At 51.2% G+C, this 21,202-nt stretch overlaps 1 protein-coding gene across 2 annotated transcripts; it reads right to left on the reverse strand.

The window, feature by feature from the left end:
* Positions 1-1,291: 1,291 nt before the first annotated feature.
* SEC61A1 (SEC61 translocon subunit alpha 1) lies at positions 1,292-20,206 on the reverse strand. 2 transcript variants are annotated; one of them, XM_041763150.1, is made up of 13 exons: positions 20,038-20,206; positions 18,494-18,561; positions 18,129-18,257; positions 15,509-15,574; positions 15,341-15,419; positions 14,260-14,391; positions 12,278-12,387; positions 11,837-11,990; positions 7,145-7,305; positions 5,725-5,922; positions 5,257-5,448; positions 4,792-4,868; positions 1,292-3,303 (listed from the first exon to the last, which is right to left on the reverse strand). In XM_041763150.1, the coding sequence occupies exons 3-13, from the start codon at positions 18,201-18,203 to the stop codon at positions 3,117-3,119; spliced, it is 1,431 nt and encodes a 476-aa protein (XP_041619084.1). In that variant the 5' UTR covers positions 18,204-18,257; positions 18,494-18,561; positions 20,038-20,206; the 3' UTR covers positions 1,292-3,116. The 2 variants fall into 2 exon arrangements, with proteins under 2 accessions (XP_041619084.1, XP_041619081.1); XM_041763147.1 differs by lacking the exon at positions 18,129-18,257 and having other exon boundaries at positions 20,038-20,205.
* Positions 20,207-21,202: the final 996 nt, after the last annotated feature.

Consider the following 21,202-nt stretch of genomic DNA (forward strand, 5'->3'; position numbering starts at 1 on the left):
CGAAGCCCTCATCCCGGCCCCAGTGACGCCCCTCGCACAGGTACCTGCACAGGTACCCTAGGCAGGCCCAGCAGCCACACGGGAGCTTGGGGTAGGAACAGTGTCCTGGGCTTCGTTCATCTCGACTGCCACTAGGTGGCTGTGGGACATCTGGTCACACTGCATCTCCCCACGCCTCTTTCTGCACCAAATGGGGAGAAAGTGGTTTCTTCCGAGGCCTCCTGTGGCTTGGGGGTGGGGGAACACAGAGGTCACTGTGGCAAGTGGCCAGCACAGGGCCAGCCCCAAGGGGAAAGAACAGGCCTTCCCACCTGGTAGGAGGCGGCCCCACGTTGCCTCAGGTGAGCCACGGTCATGGCCACGAGAGCATGAGGTGCTTCTCTGGGCGGGGAGCTCCCGACTTGAGTTTCTGGGCGTCACGGCCGGGTCTCCTGCTGGCCCGGGCATTCCGCAGTCTACTTGCCTGGCTCCTGCCCTGGGTCTGAGCTGTCCCGGTGGCCAGCAGGCCAGAGGGGGCACGGGGCCGCCTGCCGCAAGGCTTGGTGGTGATGGCAGTGCTCGGACACCTGTTCCTCTGGTGGGCCCCGAGGTACGTCCTGCCCCGGCCCAAGGCCACCTCAGAAATCTGAAGTTCTTTAAGATGAAGCCTAAGGCTGTCCCCTGGCCCACCCAGCTAGGGAAGGCCCACCTGTCCCTGGGAGTCACGGGAAGCGCCTGGCTGGGGCCGTGACAGAGCATTTGGGCGAGGCTGTCTGGGACAAGCCTGTTGGCTCCAAAACTCAGGTGAGAGGGGAGTTTTGTCTCCTGTTACCCTGGAAATGTAGTCTGCTGTTGCCCTTGGAGTGGAGACCCTCGGGGAGCCTTCTGCACAGCCCATTCCAGGGGAGCACCATCCTGTCTGCTGCCACCACCCACAGGATGCTGGGGTCTGGGGCAGGCTGGAAACACTCCTGGCTTAGCCATGGGTCTGGCTGACCGGTGACTGGATGTACGGGGATGCCGGAGGTCACAGCCAAGGGCAATGCTACCCTGGTCCTTTCCCCCGTTCTTGGCAAGGCCTCAGGGCGGCCTGCACGCCAGCCCAGCCCAGCCTGGCCCCCAAGTTTCCCTTCACTAAGACTCTGGGCACGCAGCTGACCCCACCACCAGGACAAAATGCCTTTGTAAGGAGGACCTTGCACCCAGGTGAGGCCAGGGCTTGATCACACCCCACACACGCCCGAAGGACATCCAGCTCTTCTCTTGCCAGCCTTCCTGGGAGCCGAGACCCAAGAGAACATAACCAAATGGCTCGAAAACAGTTGCCTTTATTTGTCACTTATTCACCTTCACTCAGTTATGCCGTTTTGGCATCCACAGTGACAGTCCCCTGGAAGCTGGGGTTGGCCCCCCCACCGCGGTCACGGACCACGGACCACGTGGAGCCCCACTGCCGGTGCTGCAGGGAGGCAGTGAGTCTCGCTCAGGACTGGGTCTGACAAGGCCACGTGTGAGCTAGCTGGTGGAGTGCCCTGGACTGGACGGGGGTCGACAGACCTGTCGGGCCCAGCCTGCTTCTGCTGCTGACTTGCTGGGGGTGCTGTAGGCAGGTCGCTTCTTGCCCTTGGTGGGTCTGTTTCCTGGTTAGCGCTGCTAGTGAGGTGTCCTAGGAAGTCGGACTTAGGTGGTGCCAGCTTTGCTGCCACTATGGAGTGGTGACTGTGGCTCTGTGCTTCAAAGGCCACTGTGTGCCTGCTGCTGGTGGGGTCTCAGGTGCTCCCTGCTTAGAACTGGGGCATCCTCCAAGGAGAACTCCTCAGGCTCACAATGCCCGACTGCTGTCCCTGCTGCCCAGCACTGCCTGTCCCCCAAGGAGCCTCCCGACAGGCCTCAGAAAAGGTTCTGATGCCTACAACCTAGGTCTCGATACTACAAACACAATTCACTTTAGACGCAATCATGAGTCTTTTCATATCAAACACTGGAGCCACTTACTAAAAACAAAACAAAAACCTAAGCTTTCTGACCCAGATTTCACCACGGATCTGGGGCCTGCACCCTCCTCTCTGCGGGGCGGTTTTGATGGAAGTTGAGAGGAGACGGGTGGCATCTGGTCATTTACTTTACATGCATTTGGGTCGTAGGCACGATATAAAAAGTGCTAAAAACACGATGGGAAGTTCTCAGCCTGGGAGGTAGCGGTGACCTGTGAAAGCTGGGCTGCCGTCTTTCCCTCCAGGGGCTAGTGGGAGGCCCGTCCAGCGACAACCAGAAGGACTGGACAGACACACATCACTTCAAGGCTCCTCCATACAACGTCCACTGGGCTTGGCCGAGCGCACCTCTATTAGGCTGGCAAATCCTGGCCTCGCTCACTCGCTCAGAGGACGCAAACCGATTACAGACAGACATGAGGGAGCCAAGCAAAGTCCATGCTTTTCAGCCTCAAAGCCTGACCAGAATAATCAATGACAACAGCCAACAGGCACATGCAGAAAAATCAACAGATGGCCCAGTAGGGTCTTCTGGAAAACTCATCCCTTTCTCTTGGAAGAGGCTTACTCCTAAAAAAACTACTTATAAAAGGGAAAACAATGGTGTCTTCCAGAGAAACAGTTTGAAGCCAGATATTCTTAGCCCTGATTGTGACAGGGACTCATGACCGAGTCCCCCACGTCCACCAGAAAACATGATTTGCTCTTAGCCTCGTGCCCTATGGCAACGACGGAAACACTGCCACGAGGTTTGTGCTTTTAACCAAAAAGACATCCCCTTGGTGGGGGAACAGCTCAGACCACTGCGGCCGCCTCCGGCACTGAGCAGGTGCAAAGGTTAAAACAAAAGTTACATGGACACTTGGGGACATTTACCATCCCCACCTCTGGCAGTCAGCTCAAGAAAATCTCTCTTCTACCGTTCTTTTTTGCCAATGCCAGAATAAAAAGCAAAATTTCAAACTTGAAAAATTCTAGCACTTTACAAAGTGGAATGAAAGAATATGAAATTCAAAAACATTATTAAAAGTCCCGGTGCCACGGCAGCACTCCCTGCGATGAGCACCCCACAGTGAGGTGTCGTTGTTCCCCTCCCTTGCAATTCCATGCAGGGCCCCTCTCCTTGGTCCAGGGAGACTTGGCTCAGAACAGAAGGGCGCCCATGCTGCCGACCTCGCTCTGCTCCTTTACGAAGATTTCAAAGTACTGGTAGATGATTGTGACTGCCAGCAGGATCCCGGTTCCAGACCCAATGGCGCCCAGGAAGTCGGCCAGGACGGAGAGGGCCCCGATGCACAGCCCACCGAAGGCTGCAGCTGTGGGGATGTACCTGGGGAGCAGGGGACCCATCAGCCACAGGCCACCATGCAGACCCGTCCCCCGGCCTGGCCATGGGAAGGGGCTGGGCCATCTGATATGCCCACTGCTTATTAGAAACCTGACTCCAAAGTCACTCTGCTACCTCCCTACACCTGCACCTACGCTTCGATGGCCTAGAATAGGGCTGTGCTGTCCAGTAAGTGCCACGTGAGCTACATGTGGCTAATCGAATGGGACTAGTCCAGACCAAGATGCTGAACACATCACATGAAGTTTTGAAGACAAGAATGTAAAATACCTCATTATGTTTTAGCTTATGTTATCTGCAAGTTAAAATGACATTCTAAACATGTTGATTTAAATAAAATATGATCATTACATTTAATTCAATCAGTTTCTTATTACTTTCTTTTTAAGATATAACCTACATACAATGTTAGTTTTAGATCTCTACCTTTTTTCTGTGGCTAGTAGAAAATTTAAAATTTTCTAAGTGGTTTGCAATCTATTACAACTGGAGGTGGTATAAATCTAGAGGCCTCAGAAGAATCTTATGAAGAAACTGAATGAAATTGCCTAATGCTCCTGCTAGAGATCTGAAAACCACCTGAAACTTCCAACATTGGCTTTTCCCTTGGGTGCTTCCTTTAGGTGAGGCAGACAAGCCTGGTCTGCCATCTGACCTGGTCAACAGTTTTATGGGAACACAGCCTCCTTCATTCGTGTATGTACTGTCTGTGGCTGCTTCCCAGTGGCAGTGGAGGAAACAAATAGTCACGACAGGGGCTGATGGCTTGAAAAGCTTGAGATACTTAGTACTGGCACCCCCGTTGCCCAAGAGGCAGCTCCACGATAAGCGAAAAGGAGGTGCAGATGGCCAAGTGCTACATGAACACCCCAAGGCCCAGCCTGGAGCTTTCTCCTCCCCCATACCCTGACACTTAGCTGTTCACCAAGTGCTTTGGCCAGCCTCTTCTCTGCGTCCCAAGTTCCTGTGGCACTGGGGACACCCCCCATCCCCAACTCCCACAGCAGCCTCTCGGCGGTCAGCCTTCTCTCCTTCTGATGGGTCTGCCTGTAGCAATACGCTCCTCAAGGGATCCTGGGTGCTGCCCCTTCTCACTAGGCTCACCTTGCCTCGGTGCTCCTCTGCACTCAGGCACCAGCCCCCTGGACACAGGCGTTGGGGGCAGTGAGGCCTGTGCCCCAGGGGCTGGCTCACAGCCCACACTTTTCCCACACCCTCTTGTGCTCTCCGGTTGTGTGCTGCTTCTCGCTCCCTGGCGGCTGCCTCTTCAAGGAGAGAGACTATGCATTTATCCTTCTAGCCTGTCTCCAGCATCTAGCAAGCTCATCAAGAATTAGAGACATGGGAGTCTTTTCTATCCTGTTACCTGAGGGTAGGAGTTAATGACAGAAATCCCTAAGCCAGATCCAGAGGCCTGGTGTGGAAGGAAACCACAGAGCAGAGTCTGGGAACTGGGAGGCCAGCACTCACCGATTGAGTTCATGGACCATGGAAGTCTCTCGATGGCCCCTCATCACCATCTGCTGTTCCTTCAGCTGCTTTGCAACCTGCATGACGCCCACCAAGGAGATGATGTTAGATCTGAAACCTGAACTCCAAGAGGAGGCAGAGGGCTCCTGGTGGGACTCAACACTCCCAGCTTTTCCTCTTCCCGCACCCTCAATGCTTACATAGGAACTCTGTGCCGCAGGCACGTGACAAAGCCTAACCACACATGGCGGCCCCAGCTTCCTGAACCGAGCGCCAATTTACCACGGGGCTTTATCTTTGGCCACTGATGGTTCAGTGATGAGGATGAAACCTCTGCGGTGTTCACAGCCTGCTTTCTTAGCAAGAGGGTTAGTTAGAATGACACCCCTCAGACCAATCATGGGTCAGGACTATTCCTTCCTGGTTTAACCACCTCTCTAGAAACTTCCTGTTACCTATACTTACATCTTTGGCAGAGGAGCCTGAGACCTCAATCCAGGTTTTGGAGAAGAACGCACATGAGCCGAGCATGAACACTATGTACACCACAGCATGGACAGGGTCTTCTAACACGGAGCCAAAAGATTCTGGAGGGGACAAGTAGTAGCAAAGGCCACCCACTGGGTACGCCCGTGCTGGGCCCCCGGAAGAAGTATCCTGGAAAGGACATGCAGAAAGACTGTGAGGGCCACTTCTTAACATCTCAGCATCAGGACAAAAGTAGCTCTGAGCAGATAACAAAGATGACGATTTTGCTCAAGTGCCCGTAGTACAGTTCCTCACCGAGAAGGGAACTGAACGTGCTGGATTTGTACTAGGTATGACTGGAAAATATCTATGGGTGAAATACTGGGTCATGAGCAAAATGCATGGAAGCACATCATGCAAGCTGCTCAGGTGCTAAAACTGATGGCCTCAAGCAGCCATACTTACAGACCAGGTACCCAGCAGGCTGACCAGCAGGTTGCCACTGAAGCGGGCGGACAGCATCTGGGAGATGACGTACAGGTTGGACACCAGGGCGGACTGCAGGATGATGGGGATGTTGGAAGTGTAGAAGAGCTTGATAGGGTAGGTGTTGTACTGGCCTCGGTAACGGGCTGACTTGATGGGCAGGTCCACACGGAAGCCCTGAGAAGCCAAAAAGAGAATGCCTTTCACTGCCTCATCCAGCCCAAGGCCTAGAAGCCCAGCTCGGCAGGGGACAGTGCCAGGGAGCTGGCTCCAAGCATCGGTTCCAGGGCTCTTGATCGTCTGCCTCACCCATCTCTGCATCTGGGAGCCTATGAACAGAAGGCTCCCAGAAATACTGGCTTAAAAATGCACCAAAGCCCAGCAGAGATCATCCCATTTTTGTCAAAACCCAAAGTCCAGCATGTTATAGCCACGTCTGTGTAGAATATACAGAAAAGCCTGAAGGACACATGCCCAACCTAGCAGTGCTTCCCCGCCTATGCTTTCAGTGGCCCCAAGACGATGCCACTACAGCACCTGCCTCACACTCCAGAATAGCTGTTCAGGAGGTTTCTAATCAAAAGCAAAAAGGCCAAGCTTTTTAAGAATACAACCTCCCCATCTGAAACCTCTGGAGGAAGAGTGTCTTTTTCACAAACTCCCAGTGTGTAGAACAGGGCTCAGAATATCTAAGATTTAAAATAAAATCTTCATGCTTCAAATGCAAATACTTGCCAAGCCCCTAAAGAGTCTGCTTGTTAGTAATGAGGCATCTCAGTCTTAGCCAAAGGAATGGAACTGTTTGCTCCTCAGACAAACCATTTGCCTGGTTTAAATACCTTTCCAACAAGCATTTAACAAGCTTCTCTCAACTGCTGTCTCTTCTTGTCAATAAATATTAGAATACAAAGTAGCTGATCAAAAAATACAAAGATTAATTCGACAACAGAAAAGCAACCAGCGGTTCAGGTCTCTTGTTCAGAAACAAATGACACACAGACTAATGATTTGAAAGGTAAAAGGAAGGCCTTTCCCAAGATGAGGTTCCTGCCTGCAATGAGGATACAAATTTTGGGGAAGACAGAGACGAGGTGTTACAGTTTGCTTACTTTTCACTTCTCTTGAACTAAGAACTTAAAAATATAGTTTCTCTATCTGCTGACAGGCTCAACCCAAAGAAATACAATTCCAGAAATGTTAGCTCTGCCTCAACTGCGCTTAGTTCTAGCAAGTCCCGACTCAGTGGGAGGCACCTGTCCCGCTCGCACAGGACCTGCATCCTTAAAACGCCATCTCATTTCAGTACGAGATGTGGTGTGGGTGTGGGACCTGTACACCAAGGCACTATGACACTTCAATGCAGACAGTCAAAAGTTGCCATGCTGAGATCTGGGCGCACCTGAAAATAGATCACCACTGCAAAGACAAAGATGGTGGCGATCAGATTCATGAGGTTGGGAAGATTCTGGCGGTAGAAGGCCTCTCGAAGAGCTCGGACCTTGTCTGTGCGTGTGGCCAGGAGATGGAACAGTGCAATGATGGCGCCTTCGAATTCCATTCCTGTTGGCGAAGGAAGACATGAGGCAAAGAAACAAACCACCAACTAAATTTAGCTCTAAAGATCTTAGTGGCCAAAAATAGTAAGTCCTACCATTCCCAGAAATGAACCAGAACCACAGGGAGAGAGTTCTCTCCTCCCTTCTATTTCTTTTGTAAAGATTGCAACTTGCAGAAATGGGCTCCTCTACCTTTTGGATTAATTGATCTCAATTCTTTGAGTCAATGGCTATCAGCTATGCGGCATGACACGCAATTACAAAATCATAAAGGCAGGGTCTGCTGAACTCCAGCTGAAGGGGACCTCCACCCAGGAGGGGACTCCACGCTGCCACATCCTCTTCCTGGAAACACTCCGGCAGTCCGAGCATCAGCAGCTCCAAGGTGCAGGCCACCCCTTACAAGGCAGGGCTCGGGCTCTGCTCCCTACACCGATGGCCAAGTAGAATGGACCACATGTGTGCCCACCATATGGCAGATCCAAATTGAGTTTACTCCCTTCCCCGAGAGGGTGTAGAAGGAGGCAGGCTAGTAATAGAGCCAGAAAACCATGGCCGTGAAGCCGACTGAGCTTACCAGAGGCTGAAGGAAGAGAGTGAGAATAGGAATTTGACCTGAGGCGCAAGCAGCAGAGCTGACAAGTGAGAGGACCCTGGGGAGCACAGGGCATGAGGAAGGCCTAGAATTTTTTTCTTTTTCGTTCTTTCCTTATTTCCTTCTTCCCCAATTTTTTTTTTTTTTTAAAGATTTATTTATTTGATACAGAGAGCAAAAGAAGCAGAACGAGAAGTAGCCTTCCTGCTGAGCAGGGAGCCTGACACAGGCCCAATCCCAGGACGCTGAGATCATGACCTGAGACAAAGGCAGACGCATAACCGAATGAGCTGCCCAGGTGCCCTGAGGTATCTCAATTTAGGAGAAATTCACCTGAGTTAAACAAACAAAAGTTAAGCAAAAAACAAGAGCGCTGCATTACTGCATCATCTTTGCTAACCCAGGACATTCTATCTCGACAGAAGTCTGGCACACACCCATGAGGCTAATGCCGTGTCTAGAGCCAAGGTCTCCAAGGGCAGGTACAGGGGTACTGGTAACAGCAGTGGGAGTTCTGCCTTGAGGCTGTCCCGCTATGGCATTGGCTCAAGTTTCTACCATATGACACCTGCTGCTTTTCCTGGACTATCTCAAGACGACACTTTAAGCCATCTAATGGGCACCACCACCAACCTCTTCTGGAATGTGGGTTCTCTGAAAGAGACATGCTGTCCCACCTGTAATTCCTCACCTCACCCCGATGCTGTCCTCAGTCTCCTCTCATCCCTCCTCCCAGGCTCGTGAAAGTAGTATCCTGCCTTCCCAGTGTACAGGGTTCAGGGATCTTAGAGCTGGAGCCACGACAAGAGCTGACTTTACAGAGGATGATGCTGGGGAAGGATGAATTTGTCCCTCATGCCCTCTGTTAGCACCATCCCTACCTACCCCTAGGCCCCCAATCTCAGCTCTGACTCTTCTCCCCTTTAATTCCACACCGGCCTTGAACACCAGCTATATTCCTACCTCAGGGCCTCTGCACCTGCCTCTTCCCTCCACATGGGACAGCCCCCCCCCCCCCCCCCCAGTTGCAAGGCTCTCTCCCCTCTGCAGGACTTTGTTCCAACAGGGAGCAGTGGCGGAGGCTGAGAGGCGGTCTCCCTGAACCCCCAGACTAAGCCCATGTCAACCGTCCCGGCATTCCCATCTCTCTCTGCCTTGCTGTCCCCTGTGGTGCCTGCTGTATCACCTGACGTGGGGAGCATCCAGCTTACTTCGTACTCCCAGTGCTGAGTATGGCCCCTGGCCCTTCAGAGGTGCTGGGTATGGGTTTGCTAAAAGAAGGGCAATGCCAGGGTTAAGCTCTAATTCTCCTCTTAATTTTTAACATAATCGTTTCTCAAAATTCACCCCTGCTGCATCTCTGGGAACAAGACAGAGCTTCTGAGTGCTTAGAGGTACTTCAGGGGCAGAGGCACATATGTACCTGTACGGTCCCTGCTACTTCCATTTGCCCAACGAATGGCAGGCTGTTCTCCAGGCCTGAGAGGGTCAGGGTCACGAACGTGTTTCCATGTGCATAAAGCCACACCACAGCAGGGTTCCAGGTGTGCTGCCATGCTGATTTCTCAGCCCTGTGATCTTCAGGACCTCTGCCCTCCTCCAGGGTTCAGCAATCGTGACCCCAGTCTTCCCTACTCCTTCACCCCACAGCTCTCATGACAACACTTGCTGCCCACACACATGGCTTGGAGTGAGCCTTCTTGGCCATGCCTTCTCTCCGGCTCAGTCCCAAACACTCCCAGTTAACAGTGCCACACTTTTATTTCAAAGCCACAAACAACTTTGCTCTTTGATTTTCCATCACCCTTGAAAAAAACCACCTCCTTTGTCTTGTCTCTTATATATTCTTTTCTCCTCATGCCCTCGCCCTGTGCTTCCCATGAAAGGCTGGTTTGTCAAAGTTGAACAACGGAACAGCTACCGGGCTGTGTTGTCTCCCCATACTCCCCTTCAATCCAGGATGAATCATTCCTTCCATGCTCTAAACCCCACTGCCTCACGGGCCTGCTTCTGAAAGAAGGTGGTGCCTTGGCCTTTACTGACTCCTCCTCTCCTGGTCCCCCAGCCCCCACTCCAGTATCCCTCATTCTTCAGGGTGCCCCCAGGCCAGTTATAGTGACTGTCTTCACACACCTGAACCCCTACGACCCCTCCTGCCTTTTCACACTCACCCCTAAAAACACCCTGCCTTTTAACCTCTAGGTTCTTCCAATTTGTGCTGGATTTCCTAAAATTCCAGGAAGTGCCCAGGGAGGAACCAAGTTTGCTCCTGTCCCCTCTTCTCTGAGGCTCTTCTGACATTTCCTATGGCAAGCTACACTTTTCCTTGTGATCTATTGGGTGCATGTGGCCTTCATTTGTCCAGGGACCTACTTTGAGTCTCACTAATGAGATCAAGTAGTCTCTGGAGGGCTAGGGACTGTTTCCAGCAACATTCAATTCAAATAAAAATACTCAAATATGCATGAACCTTTGTTTCTCATGGGGCTCTTTGGAGTAAATAACATATTTCATGGTGAAAAAAACTTGATTTTCCTAATACATCACACTTCCCTAAGTGCTTAGAAAGTTTTATTAAAAACACTCCCTGTAACAAGATTTCCCTTCTTTGTAGGCATATAACATAGAACACTTACATACAACATGCATCTACTTCGAGCCAGGCATCATAGAATTTTATGTTATTTCTCAATGATCATGGCACCCACGGCTCACAGTCAGAGGAATGGGCCCAAGGCCACAAAACTATCATCAGCAACATTCAGGACTTAAACCCAGTGAGTTCCAAGCTCAGGCCTCTTTCCCAAAACTGTCCCCAAGGCCACAAAACTATCATCAGCAACATTCAGGACTTAAACCCAGTGAGTTCCAAGCTCAGGCCTCTTTCCCAAAACTGTCCCTTGCATGGCCAAGTGCACTGGTTCCAGAATTTCATTTTTAGAAAACTATTCACTATGAGCGACTGCCAGGATATATAAAGATGAACGTGTGAGGATGTTCACTATTTCACTGTTGCAACAACAGTGAAATCAACCTCAATGTCCATCACAAGAAGACTGGTTATAATAAATGTTGCTTCATCTGTGCAATGGAAGTCCATGCTGTGCTGAAGAAAAGGGAGGCATAATTATGTATTCCAGCATGGCAAATGTCCATGAAATATTCACATGAAAAATTCAAGTTATACACCTTTATGAGCACGAACCTATCTATGTTTAAAAAATTCTGTAGAGGTTACTTTAAAAAACAAAAACTGCAGATACAACACAGGAAAATCAGAAGACAGCAATGTCCACAACAGCCAAACTGTGGAAGGAGCCTCGGTGTCCATCGAAAGATGAATGGATAAAGAAGATGTGGTCTATATATATAGTGGAATATTAGCCATTAGAAACGACAAATACCCACCATTTGCTTTGACGTGGATGGAACTGGAGGATATTATGCTGACGGAAATAAGTCAATCGGAGAAGGACAAACATTATATGGTCTCATTCGTTTGGGGAATATAAATAATAGTGAAAGGGAATAAAGGTGAAAGGAGAAAAAATGAGTGTTCCCACTCATTTTTATCAGAAATGGAGACAAGTATCAGAAAGGGAGACAGAACATGAGAGACTCCTAACTCTGGGAAACGAACTAGGGGTGATAGAAAGGGAGGTAGGTAGGGGGTGGGGGTGACTGGGTGATGGGCACTGAGGGGGGCTCTTGATGGGATGAACACTGGGTGTTATTCTATATGTTGGCAAATTGAACACCAATAAAAAATTTATTAAAAAAAAAAAAAAAAGAAACGTTATCATCAATTAAAAAAAAAATCAGAAGAGATGTACCTAAAACTAACATAATCCTTCCTTGGAACAAAAGAACTTGTTTCCTGCTTTGTGCATGTTGGTACTTTTTACTAAACCCTGTCCCCAGGGAAGGCCAGGGCCCTTACCTCTGCCGGTGTTGACAGTGGTGGGGCTGAACGCCTTCCAAACAATGGTCTCGCAGATGTTAGTGGCAATGAAGAGGGAGATTCCAGAGCCCAGGCCGTACCCTTTTTGCAGAAGTTCATCCAAAAGCAAGACAATTAAGCCAGCAACAAAGAGCTGTAAAAATTTAAAATGAAAAGGGGAAAAAAAAAAAAAAAAAGAAATCCAAACAGACTATGTATTACTATTCTTCAAGGGCCTGGGTCCTTCCTTCTGCATTAACGAGCTTCTCCGATCTAAATGCTAGAAGCAGAGCAGACCTCAGAGAGTAGAGCCTTCCTCTGGTGAACTCAGAAAGGCAACCATAGGTACTCTGGTTTCTTCTCATGCTTCTTTTATGCATGCCTCAGATTTGTTATTGGGGAAGTCTGAGTGTGAGGGGGATACATCAGAGCAGCAATTACCTGGATGGTGATTAACAGGCAGATTCCAGCACCCATTTCAGAAGGGTCTCCGTACATTCCCGTCATCACATATACGATGGACTGGCCGATGGTAATGATCATGCCGAATACTGGAAATCACAAGAAAATGGTGTTCTCAAGTGGGATGCCACACGGTTCTGGAGAGAACAGTTATGGAACACCTACTGTGGCCAGGCACAAAGGAGGATGACGGGGATGAATATGGACACTGCCCACAAAGAGCTGGGTCAGGGAACACTCAGCAGCCCCATAGCCAAAGTACAAGAGAACTCATATGCCTTCTAACATTAGCCTACAAGCTCTTCATTTTCAGCGTCTCCTAAATTCACCTTCCTTTCACTGGCAGCAGGAGAAAGAGCTGAAATGTACTAACTGGGATGCGTGCGTGGCTCAGTCGGTTAAGTGTCTGCCTTTGGCTCAGGTCATGATCCCAGGGTCCTAGGATCAAGCTCTGCTTTGGGCCCCCTGCTCAGCGAGCAGCCTGCCTCTCCCTCTGCTTCTCCTCCCTGCTTGTGTTCAATAAATAAATAAAATCTTAAAAAAAAACCCAGAAACATACTAATTTGGTTCTTATGAGAGGTGAGTCTGGGCACAAGGGAAGACGACATCCAGACGTATGTGATCTGGTGAGTGCTGATCTGTAGCACCCAAACTCTGGTCAGATCGCTTGGGCTCTGGAGAGCTCCTTGGCTGGGCCTTCTTCAGACCCATCACCCAGGTCTGCCACTTAGACTCCAGAACACTGAACATTAACTCTGAGATGAAGTGATCCCTTCCCAGCTTGTAAGTTAATGTGCTTTTAAAGGAAAAGCCTCACAATGCAGTCAATTTAGTTACTAGTCCCATTTCCTCAGCCACAAAGCTCTTCTGGCTGAAGAGACAGTTTCCCTTCTGCATGTGTCTTTGCTTCTTGTAGCTCATTAGACTCTGTTGTTTGGCATAATGGAATCCACAGGTTTTTACTGGTTCCACAATACTAGATGGATTTAGGATTCAATTTCACCTTTTCTGCTTAGTTTGCACATAACATACAATTTTACTTCAAAGTGTCTATCAGATAGTTTCCATTTGAGTTTTTAAAAAAGTACCTAATAAAACTGATGTCTTAAAACAAAAATTTCAACAAACTGTCCAAGACCAAAGAGAAAAGAAAATAGCTGATCTGTGCTTTTGAAAAGTAACATGTATCTATTTTTAAATCCTGATTTGTGCCTGAAATGGACAAGTTTGAATTGAGTTAGTCTTTCTAACTCGGTCACTTACTGACCAACTTCAGAAGATCTGTAAAACATGGAGGAAAACGTGGCTGTGTAGGCAACTCCAAGTGTCATTTCCTAATTAATACATTTCACTTCACAGCCAGAGGCCGCACATGGTTAATTCTGAAGACTGGTTACAATTACCAGTAACACGTTATTTGCTATAAAGGAAATGCCATTATTAACCTCATTTTTACAGATGAAGAGGCTGAAACTTCAGAGCAGTCATCAAACTCTGTCCAATGACAGAGACAGGGAAGAGCAGAGCTGTACAAGAGGATCCCTTTCTCCTGAGCTGAAGCCTTTCAAACTCCCAGAAGAGAGAAAACACCACTTGTTGCATAACTACTGTATGCTAGGCACTGACAGAAATTTTACACACACTGTTCAACAGAATTCTCACAACAACTCTGAAGTTGTCCTTCAAGTGGTTAAGGAAATTGTGGCTAGTGGAGAGGGAGATCTCAAAGCCTTGCTCCTTCCCCTTGATCACACGGCATCTCAGGCCCATGACACCCTCCTCCCTGCCTTGTCCAGCCTGTCCAAGTGCTCCCTCACTAACACAGCCCACAGTACACCTACAGGGTTGGTGGGCCAAGGAGGTTACCATGTACAAAAAAACCTGTTTTGATGCCCTCAACCTGACAGCAAATTTGAATTCTCACCTACAGACATGTGAACATTATTCAAAATCTCACTTACACTTCTGGGCTCCATTGAAGAGGGCTCGGTCTTTTGGGGTGTCACCAACTTCAATTATTTTGGCACCAGCCAAGAGCTGCATGATGAGGCCAGAGGTGACAATGGGAGAGATACCCAGCTCCATCAATGTGCCTTGAAGAAAGGTGAAGGCAAAACACAGCCAGTATGAGCTTGGAAAAGCAACACATTATTAAGAAAATGAATGAGCAAAATTTGACAGTGTACCATGTATACAACTCTAGTTTCAGTTTGCCAGCAGCATTTAATTTCGAGAATAATCCCAAAATATCAACAATTAGAGTATAATTCAATTCATTCTGTTCAGTCTGCTAGGCAACATCTTACTCTGTTTAGGAAGTCATGTGGCATTTAAACAGATGACTGCATTTAAATTCAGTCCAAACATATTCATTCTGGTTTTACAGAGATAAGAAAGGTTCGTCTCTTCATCACTTAATAAGAAAGGATAACATTCAAATAATTTCCAAAGTTTGGAAAGAAGGTCTCTACCATTATATCTAGTTGTGAATAAACCTCTATTTCCTTTATGCTAAAATGAGCTATACTTCCAACTGATTTAGAACTTAATTTGAACTATGTTTAAAAAGCGAGTTAATCAAAAGTATCAACATAAACATTCAAAATCCTCCCCTCATAGGTAATGGGTTAGAGTATACAAAACATCGTTATGTATTTTTTTTGACATGTATACATAACCTATAGATATGAAAAAGATGTGGTTTGGAAATAAATCACACATTCTAAAGAATGTTATCCAAACAGGAGAAAGATCCGTACAAATGTCATCATTTCAGTTGTTTAAAAAACATTCTAGTTTTTCCATGTTCTTTTTATCCTCTATAACCTAGACTTATCTTGTTATTACAGGTTTTGTGTTGCAATAAATGCAATTCTGAATGTGATGATATGAATTGGGCATCTGCTCAGGCTATTCAGCACAGTACACGAACTTTCTTCCCTAAGACTCTCTGAATTCCACATAAAGCCAAAGCCTGTAATTTAACTGAAGGAGGCCAGTCAAATCCACATTGCAGAGAGGTGCGGATGGCCAGAGTCCTACCTCTGTTAGAGGCCAGAATCACTCTCATCCAGTAGAAAGGGTCAGCTGAATCTGAAGACATGATACCAAACAGGGGGATCTAGAAACAAGCAGAGAAAAAGAGTCAGCATATTTACCTCCAGCCTGCTCTCATCCCCACCCCAATTCTGGAAGGGGAACTGCGCTTACCTGGCAGCATACTAAGAATATAAAGAGGGTAATTGCAGTCCATAGCACTTTCTCCTTAAACTGAATCTATAGTGGAAGAGAATACATTAAGGCAGTTATTTACATTAGCAAATTAACAGAAATGATGAATCGGACCCCTTTCTCTGTTCACCAGAGAAGTGAGCCTTGAACACGCCAAACCATGCACCAAAAACAGGCACTGAAACCTAAATCCATGTATTGCATGCTTTCTACACACAAGGCAGTTAAGCAGAGACCTTCACATGTACCATCTCACTGGATCCTCGTATCACACAGTGTTATCTTTACAATAAGAGAGAGTCTTAGGAAAGCTAATGTTTCCCAAATCCCACAGCTGAAATGAATTATGAGAGCAAGCCCTGTGCTCTTAACCACCAGCATTAACAGTTTGGGATCAGACCCCAGATCAAACAATGTTGCAACAGCAAGGAATTCCTAACCCAGACCAGTCCTTACAATCAGGAAATGATCACTTCTCATTCAAAAAGCTTTTGAAGTTGATAAAACCTTGCAATTCTGGGGATCCCTGGGTGGCGCAGCGGTTTGGCGCCTGTCTTTGGCCCAGGGCGCGATCCTGGAGACCCGGGATCGAATCCCACGTCGGGCTCCCGGTGCATGGAGCCTGCTTCTCCCTCTGCCTGTGTCTCTGCCTCTCTCTCTATCTCTCTGTGACTATCATAAATAAATAAAAATTAAAAAAAAAAAAAAAAAAAAAAAACCTTGCAATTCTGTAGTTGACTAATTTGCAACGTGTGATAGGATTGACAGTGTACTTGCTATGAATTAAGAGTAAAACAACGTATTAAAAAATACTTGGGTGGGGGGGAGGCAAGGAGAGCTGCACCTTTAATGTACTCACTGCCTACTAATAGCACTGATACTTAAGGCTTTTCACATCTCTTGGGTATATAGGTAAGCCAGGTGACTACTGGGCATCATTTTATAGATGGCTAGCAAGTGCCATCAGAAAAATCTAGAATGCTCGCCCAAGAGCCTTCTGGTACCATGTAGCATTGGCAGCTTTTCCAGGTATTCTGCCTCTACAACTGACTGCCTTCCCTACTACTTGCTGCCTATCTTACAAGAAGGGCTTGAAAGAGCTTAAAAACAACATAATTATTGTGCGGACTGAGGATTTTTGATACCAGAAATACTTCTGAGCAACAGTGTTAAGTGAACAGAATTGTGCTCTGGAAAAGTACTTTTTAACTGGAGGGGAAGACAACTCTGAAGTCTACGTGGGCTCTGAGTCAGTCTGGCTTTCTGGTCAGAAGTTGAGGTCTTCCGTGACTGCCACTTTAGGCAGGCCCCAGCGAGACTGCTACACAGAGGCGGTGGGCACCCAGGGTCAGATGCTCCACATGAAGCTGGAGTGAGCTCACAGAACCCCTCTTCCTCTGGAGAATGCTCCCCTTCCCACCTGTCATCTCATGGCACCAAGAATTAGGAGGCCAAGGGAAGGCAACACCACCTCAGGCTAACCAGAACACAAATGCCTGTGCTGGAAGGATTCATTATAGGGAAAAAAAGCAGCCAATTTTCATAAGACTTCTCATTTCTTAATAACCAAGTCTCCTCTCCTGGATGCAGCCAAATTCATAGCAAAACTTCAAAGTTCTTTATGTCAGGCTTGTCTACATTACCTTTGAAATAGCTTCTGAATCCGTCCTTATCTCCTAGCCCACCCAGACACCCTCTGTTGCAAAAGCCTCTAAATTTTACCAACTTCCAAAACATTTTCTAATCAGCTGGCCCTTCCCCTGCTCCCCATGACCCTTCAGGTTCTAACAATACAGAACTACAGCTAACACCCTCCCAGCTGCTCGTCTGCTTTGTGCACTGTATATTCCTTATACCTCAAGTTCCTTTCCCTCTCCTCAAAAAACTTATACTCTTCCACTAAAACCATCAGCAACCATATCTTCCAGAGTTAATCCCTTCCTGAGCCACTGCTAAACTTACTTCCATTGCTCCATCTATCACACTCACTTACAAGGGCAAGGTCAGACAGCTATTAAGAGGTTTGTGATGACTGGGTCCTAGGCTCATCTACCTACAGAGCTGTACCCTTTCTACTATGCTGGGGGTAGGGCTGGAGGGAACAACTTTGTATTTTGCCCATCAAGGGTAGCATGTATGTGCAGCACTTATACAACATCATTATAAATTTAAAAAAAAAAGTAGACTTCAAGAACATAAATGTCCATATTGATGTCAAGTAAGGTATGTATATGTGAATGCATGAATAGCCTGAAAAAAATCCTAAAGACAAAAATATTTTACTATTCATTCTCTTGAATGCAAGAATCTAAATAAAACTTCCTCGCTGTTTAACAGCTTCACTAACATTGGCAACACTCACTATCCTGGGCTGTAGCAGTGTAGGAGCAGAAATTATGATAAAGGTTCTACATTTTTATCTTCTCATGTTTTAATGTGTGTGCTGTAAAAAGCAGCATTCACAAAATGCCTTTTTTCTCTGTACCATTTATGGAGACTGTCACAGTCCTAATTCATTTGTGCAGGATGAAGTGACGTAGCTTTAGCACATGCATACTAAGAGCTTCCCCTGGAAAAAACAAAACAAAACAAAACCAACCAGGAAGCACTGCTTGTTGGAAGTGAAGAAGTAAAGGTAACTCAATCCGGGTGCCCTGAAGCTGTGAGGCCTCATTCATTCATCGCAGAGATCCACTTCTGGGACAGGGCGAACTGGAGGCTTTGTTTGCTGGAGTAACAGCCACAAAAGATGCTCCAAATAAAGCACCATGGTTTTCGTGGAAATTCCCACACAACCAGGTCACCTTCCAACAAGCCCAGGAGTATACACAACTACACTCCAGGAGGGAGGGATGGGAGACAAGTTTCCATCTGGCCTGTGGAAGCCATTTTTAATTGTACTGTAAACTTCCAGCGCCCTGACAGTTCACCAAACCTTCTTGGACAGCGATTTGGGGAACTTACCTTCCTCTCCGGCTTCTGAATCTCTGGCAGGATGACACAGAAGGGCTTGATAACTTCCAGAAATTTGACTTTGATGGGAGAGACAAAAGCAGAGTTAGGGCACGTAGGAACTCTCCCCGGCCCCGTCCCTGGGGAAGCCTTCGGCCCAGGGTGAGGACGACTCGGGGAGCCGACCGCGCACGCACGGGGTCGCGTGGGACCCCCCCCCCAGGAGGGAGGGCCGGGGCGGGCGCGCGGAGACCCCCCAGGGGAGGGAGGGCCGGGGCGTGCAGGGACCCCCCCGGAGGAGGGAGGGCCGGGGCGCGCGGGGACCCCCCCCCCCACCGCGGAGGGAGGGCCGGGGCGTGCAGGGACTCCCCCGGAGGAGAGAGGGCCGGGGCGCGCGGGGACCCCCCCCGGAGGAGGGGGGGCCGGGGCGTGCGGGGACCCCCCCGGAGGAGGGAGGGCCGGGGCGCGCGGGGACGCCCCCCCACCGCGGAGGGAGGGCCGGGGCGCGCGGGGACCCCCCCGGAGGAGGGAGGGCCGGGGCGTGCGGGGACCCCCCCCCGAGGAGGGAGGGCCGGGGCGTGCGGGGACTCCCCCGGAGGAGGGAGGGCCGGGGCGCGCGGGGACCCCCCCGGAGGAGGGGGGGCCGGGGCGTGCGGGGACCCCCCCGGAGGAGGGAGGGCCGGGGCGTGCGGGGACCCCCCCGAGGAGGGAGGGCCGGGGCGTGCGGGGACCCCCCCGGAGGAGGGAGGGCCGGGGCGCGCGGGGACCCCCCCGGAGGAGGGAGGGCCGGGGCGTGCGGGGACCCCCCCCCCCCCGAGGAGGGAGGGCCGGGGCGTGCGGGGACCCCCCCCCCGAGGAGGGAGGGCCGGGGCGTGCGGGGACTCCCCCGGAGGAGGGAGGGCCGGGGCGCGCGGGGACCCCCCCGGAGGAGGGGGGGCCGGGGCGTGCGGGGACCCCCCCGGAGGAGGGAGGGCCGGGGCGTGCGGGGACCCCCCCCCGAGGAGGGAGGGCCGGGGCGTGCGGGGACTCCCCCGGAGGAGGGAGGGCCGGGGCGTGCGGGGACCCCCCCGGAGGAGGGAGGGCCGGGGCGCGCGGGGATCCCCCCGGAGGAGGGAGGGCCGGGGCGTGCGGGGACCCCCCCCCGAGGAGGGAGGGCCGGGGCGTGCGGGGACCCCCCCGGAGGAGGGAGGGCCGGGGCGCGCGGGGACCCCCCCGGAGGAGGGAGGGCCGGGGCGTGCGGGGACTCCCCCGGAGGAGGGAGGGCCGGGGCGCGCGGGGACCCCCCCAGAGGAGGGGGGGCCGGGGCGTGCGGGGACCCCCCCGGAGGAGGGAGGGCCGGGGCGTGCGGGGACCCCCCCCCGAGGAGGGAGGGCCGGGGCGCGCGGGGACCCCCCCCCGAGGAGGGAGGGCCGGGGCGCGCGGGGACCCCCCGAGGAGGGGGGCGCCTCAGTCCGCCTCGACCTGGGCGGGCCCAGGGCTGGCCACTCGCCCGGACCGGTGAGGGGAAGGGGGATCTGGGCCTTCCCGGCGTTGCCGGGGCTGCCTGGGGAACTCACTCGCCATGGCGGCGGCTGCTAGGACTCCGGGTCCCGCTCCTGCTCCACTCCGTCCCAAGTGAGGCGACGCTGCCCGCCGCCCAGCCCGCGCCGGAGAGCTTCACCTCCGCCGAGAGACACGTCAGTGCTAGCACCCCGGCGAGCGGCGCGGCGCGGCGCGAGGCGGAGCCGGGGGCGGGCCGCAAGCTGCTTCCGCTTCCTGCCACGCGCTGCGGGCCGTGGCGCGGCGCCGCCGCCGCCGCCGCCGAGACCACAACTCCCGGCATGCCCCTGGGCGCCTGGGGCCTTGCGGGAAGAGGGTGCGAGACGCCGGGCGGGGCACGCCGGGATCGGAAGTGTGCGGCTGAGCCGACCTGCCCGAGCCGGAGCGCGGGTGCCCGTGCGTCACGGCTCTGCAGGCTGGGCGCGTGCGGCCGGTGGAGAAACTGAGGCAAAGGGCGGAAGCCTGCAGCCCCGGAGCAAGGCGGTGTCCCCGGTCACTCTGTGCCCTTCCTAGTACTAGAACTCTGAATCAGTGGGCAGAGCGTGAGCTCCTTTGATCGGGAGCCAGTGTCCCGGGGAAAACCGAAGTGGCCAGCGGCTGGCAGGTGCCCGGCTGGTGAGGCCAACGAACACCCCCGCTGGCTGAGCCGTTCTGCAAACCCGGAGGCCTGCCCGGGCACGGGGTGTCGGAGATGACTCCTGCCGGGTCCCGGGTCCCGGGTCCCGGGTCCCGGGTCCCTGCCCTCTGAGGACCACTGGGATGAGTTCCCGGAGAGGCAGCCGAGACGCCGGTCGGAGAACTGGGCAGCTCGGAAGCAGGCGCGCTGGGGAGCCCCGGAGGGCCTCCCGGGAGAGTTGCTTTTGTGTCAGACCTTGACGGATTCCGGCGACAAGAAAAGAGGGAGGAGGGTGCTCCCAGTAAAGACTTTTTGAGCAAGGCATGGCGTTATGACCGCCCAGGATCTGTGCTGGAAGGTGCCCTATTTGGCTGGGGCATAGCCCCTGTGAAGGGGAAACTACGATTTAATGTTCGTGGGGGATAATGATTGGGGCAAGGTACGCTAGACGGGAAGTTTGGAGTTTATTTTCGAGCCATGTGTAATTACAGGGTAGCATGTGAGAAGTACAAGAGGAACGAGACACTTTATATTGTGGTCATTTAGAGGGAGAGGAGGTGGGCGAC

This window comes from Vulpes lagopus, chromosome 7, assembly GCF_018345385.1.
Source record: "Vulpes lagopus strain Blue_001 chromosome 7, ASM1834538v1, whole genome shotgun sequence".
NCBI classification, from domain to species: domain Eukaryota; kingdom Metazoa; phylum Chordata; class Mammalia; order Carnivora; family Canidae; genus Vulpes; species Vulpes lagopus.

Coding starts and splice junctions, on each gene's coding strand:
- SEC61A1 (XM_041763150.1), bottom strand. CDS start 18,203: ATGAGGCCTCACAGCTTCAGGGCACCCGGATTGAGTTACCTTTACTTC. Junction 12,388..14,259: donor CTTCAATGGAGCCCAGAAGT/GTAAGTGAGATT, acceptor TGTGATTTCCAG/TATTCGGCATGATCATTACC. Junction 11,991..12,277: donor GCCTGTTAATCACCATCCAG/GTAATTGCTGCT, acceptor AAATTTTTACAG/CTCTTTGTTGCTGGCTTAAT.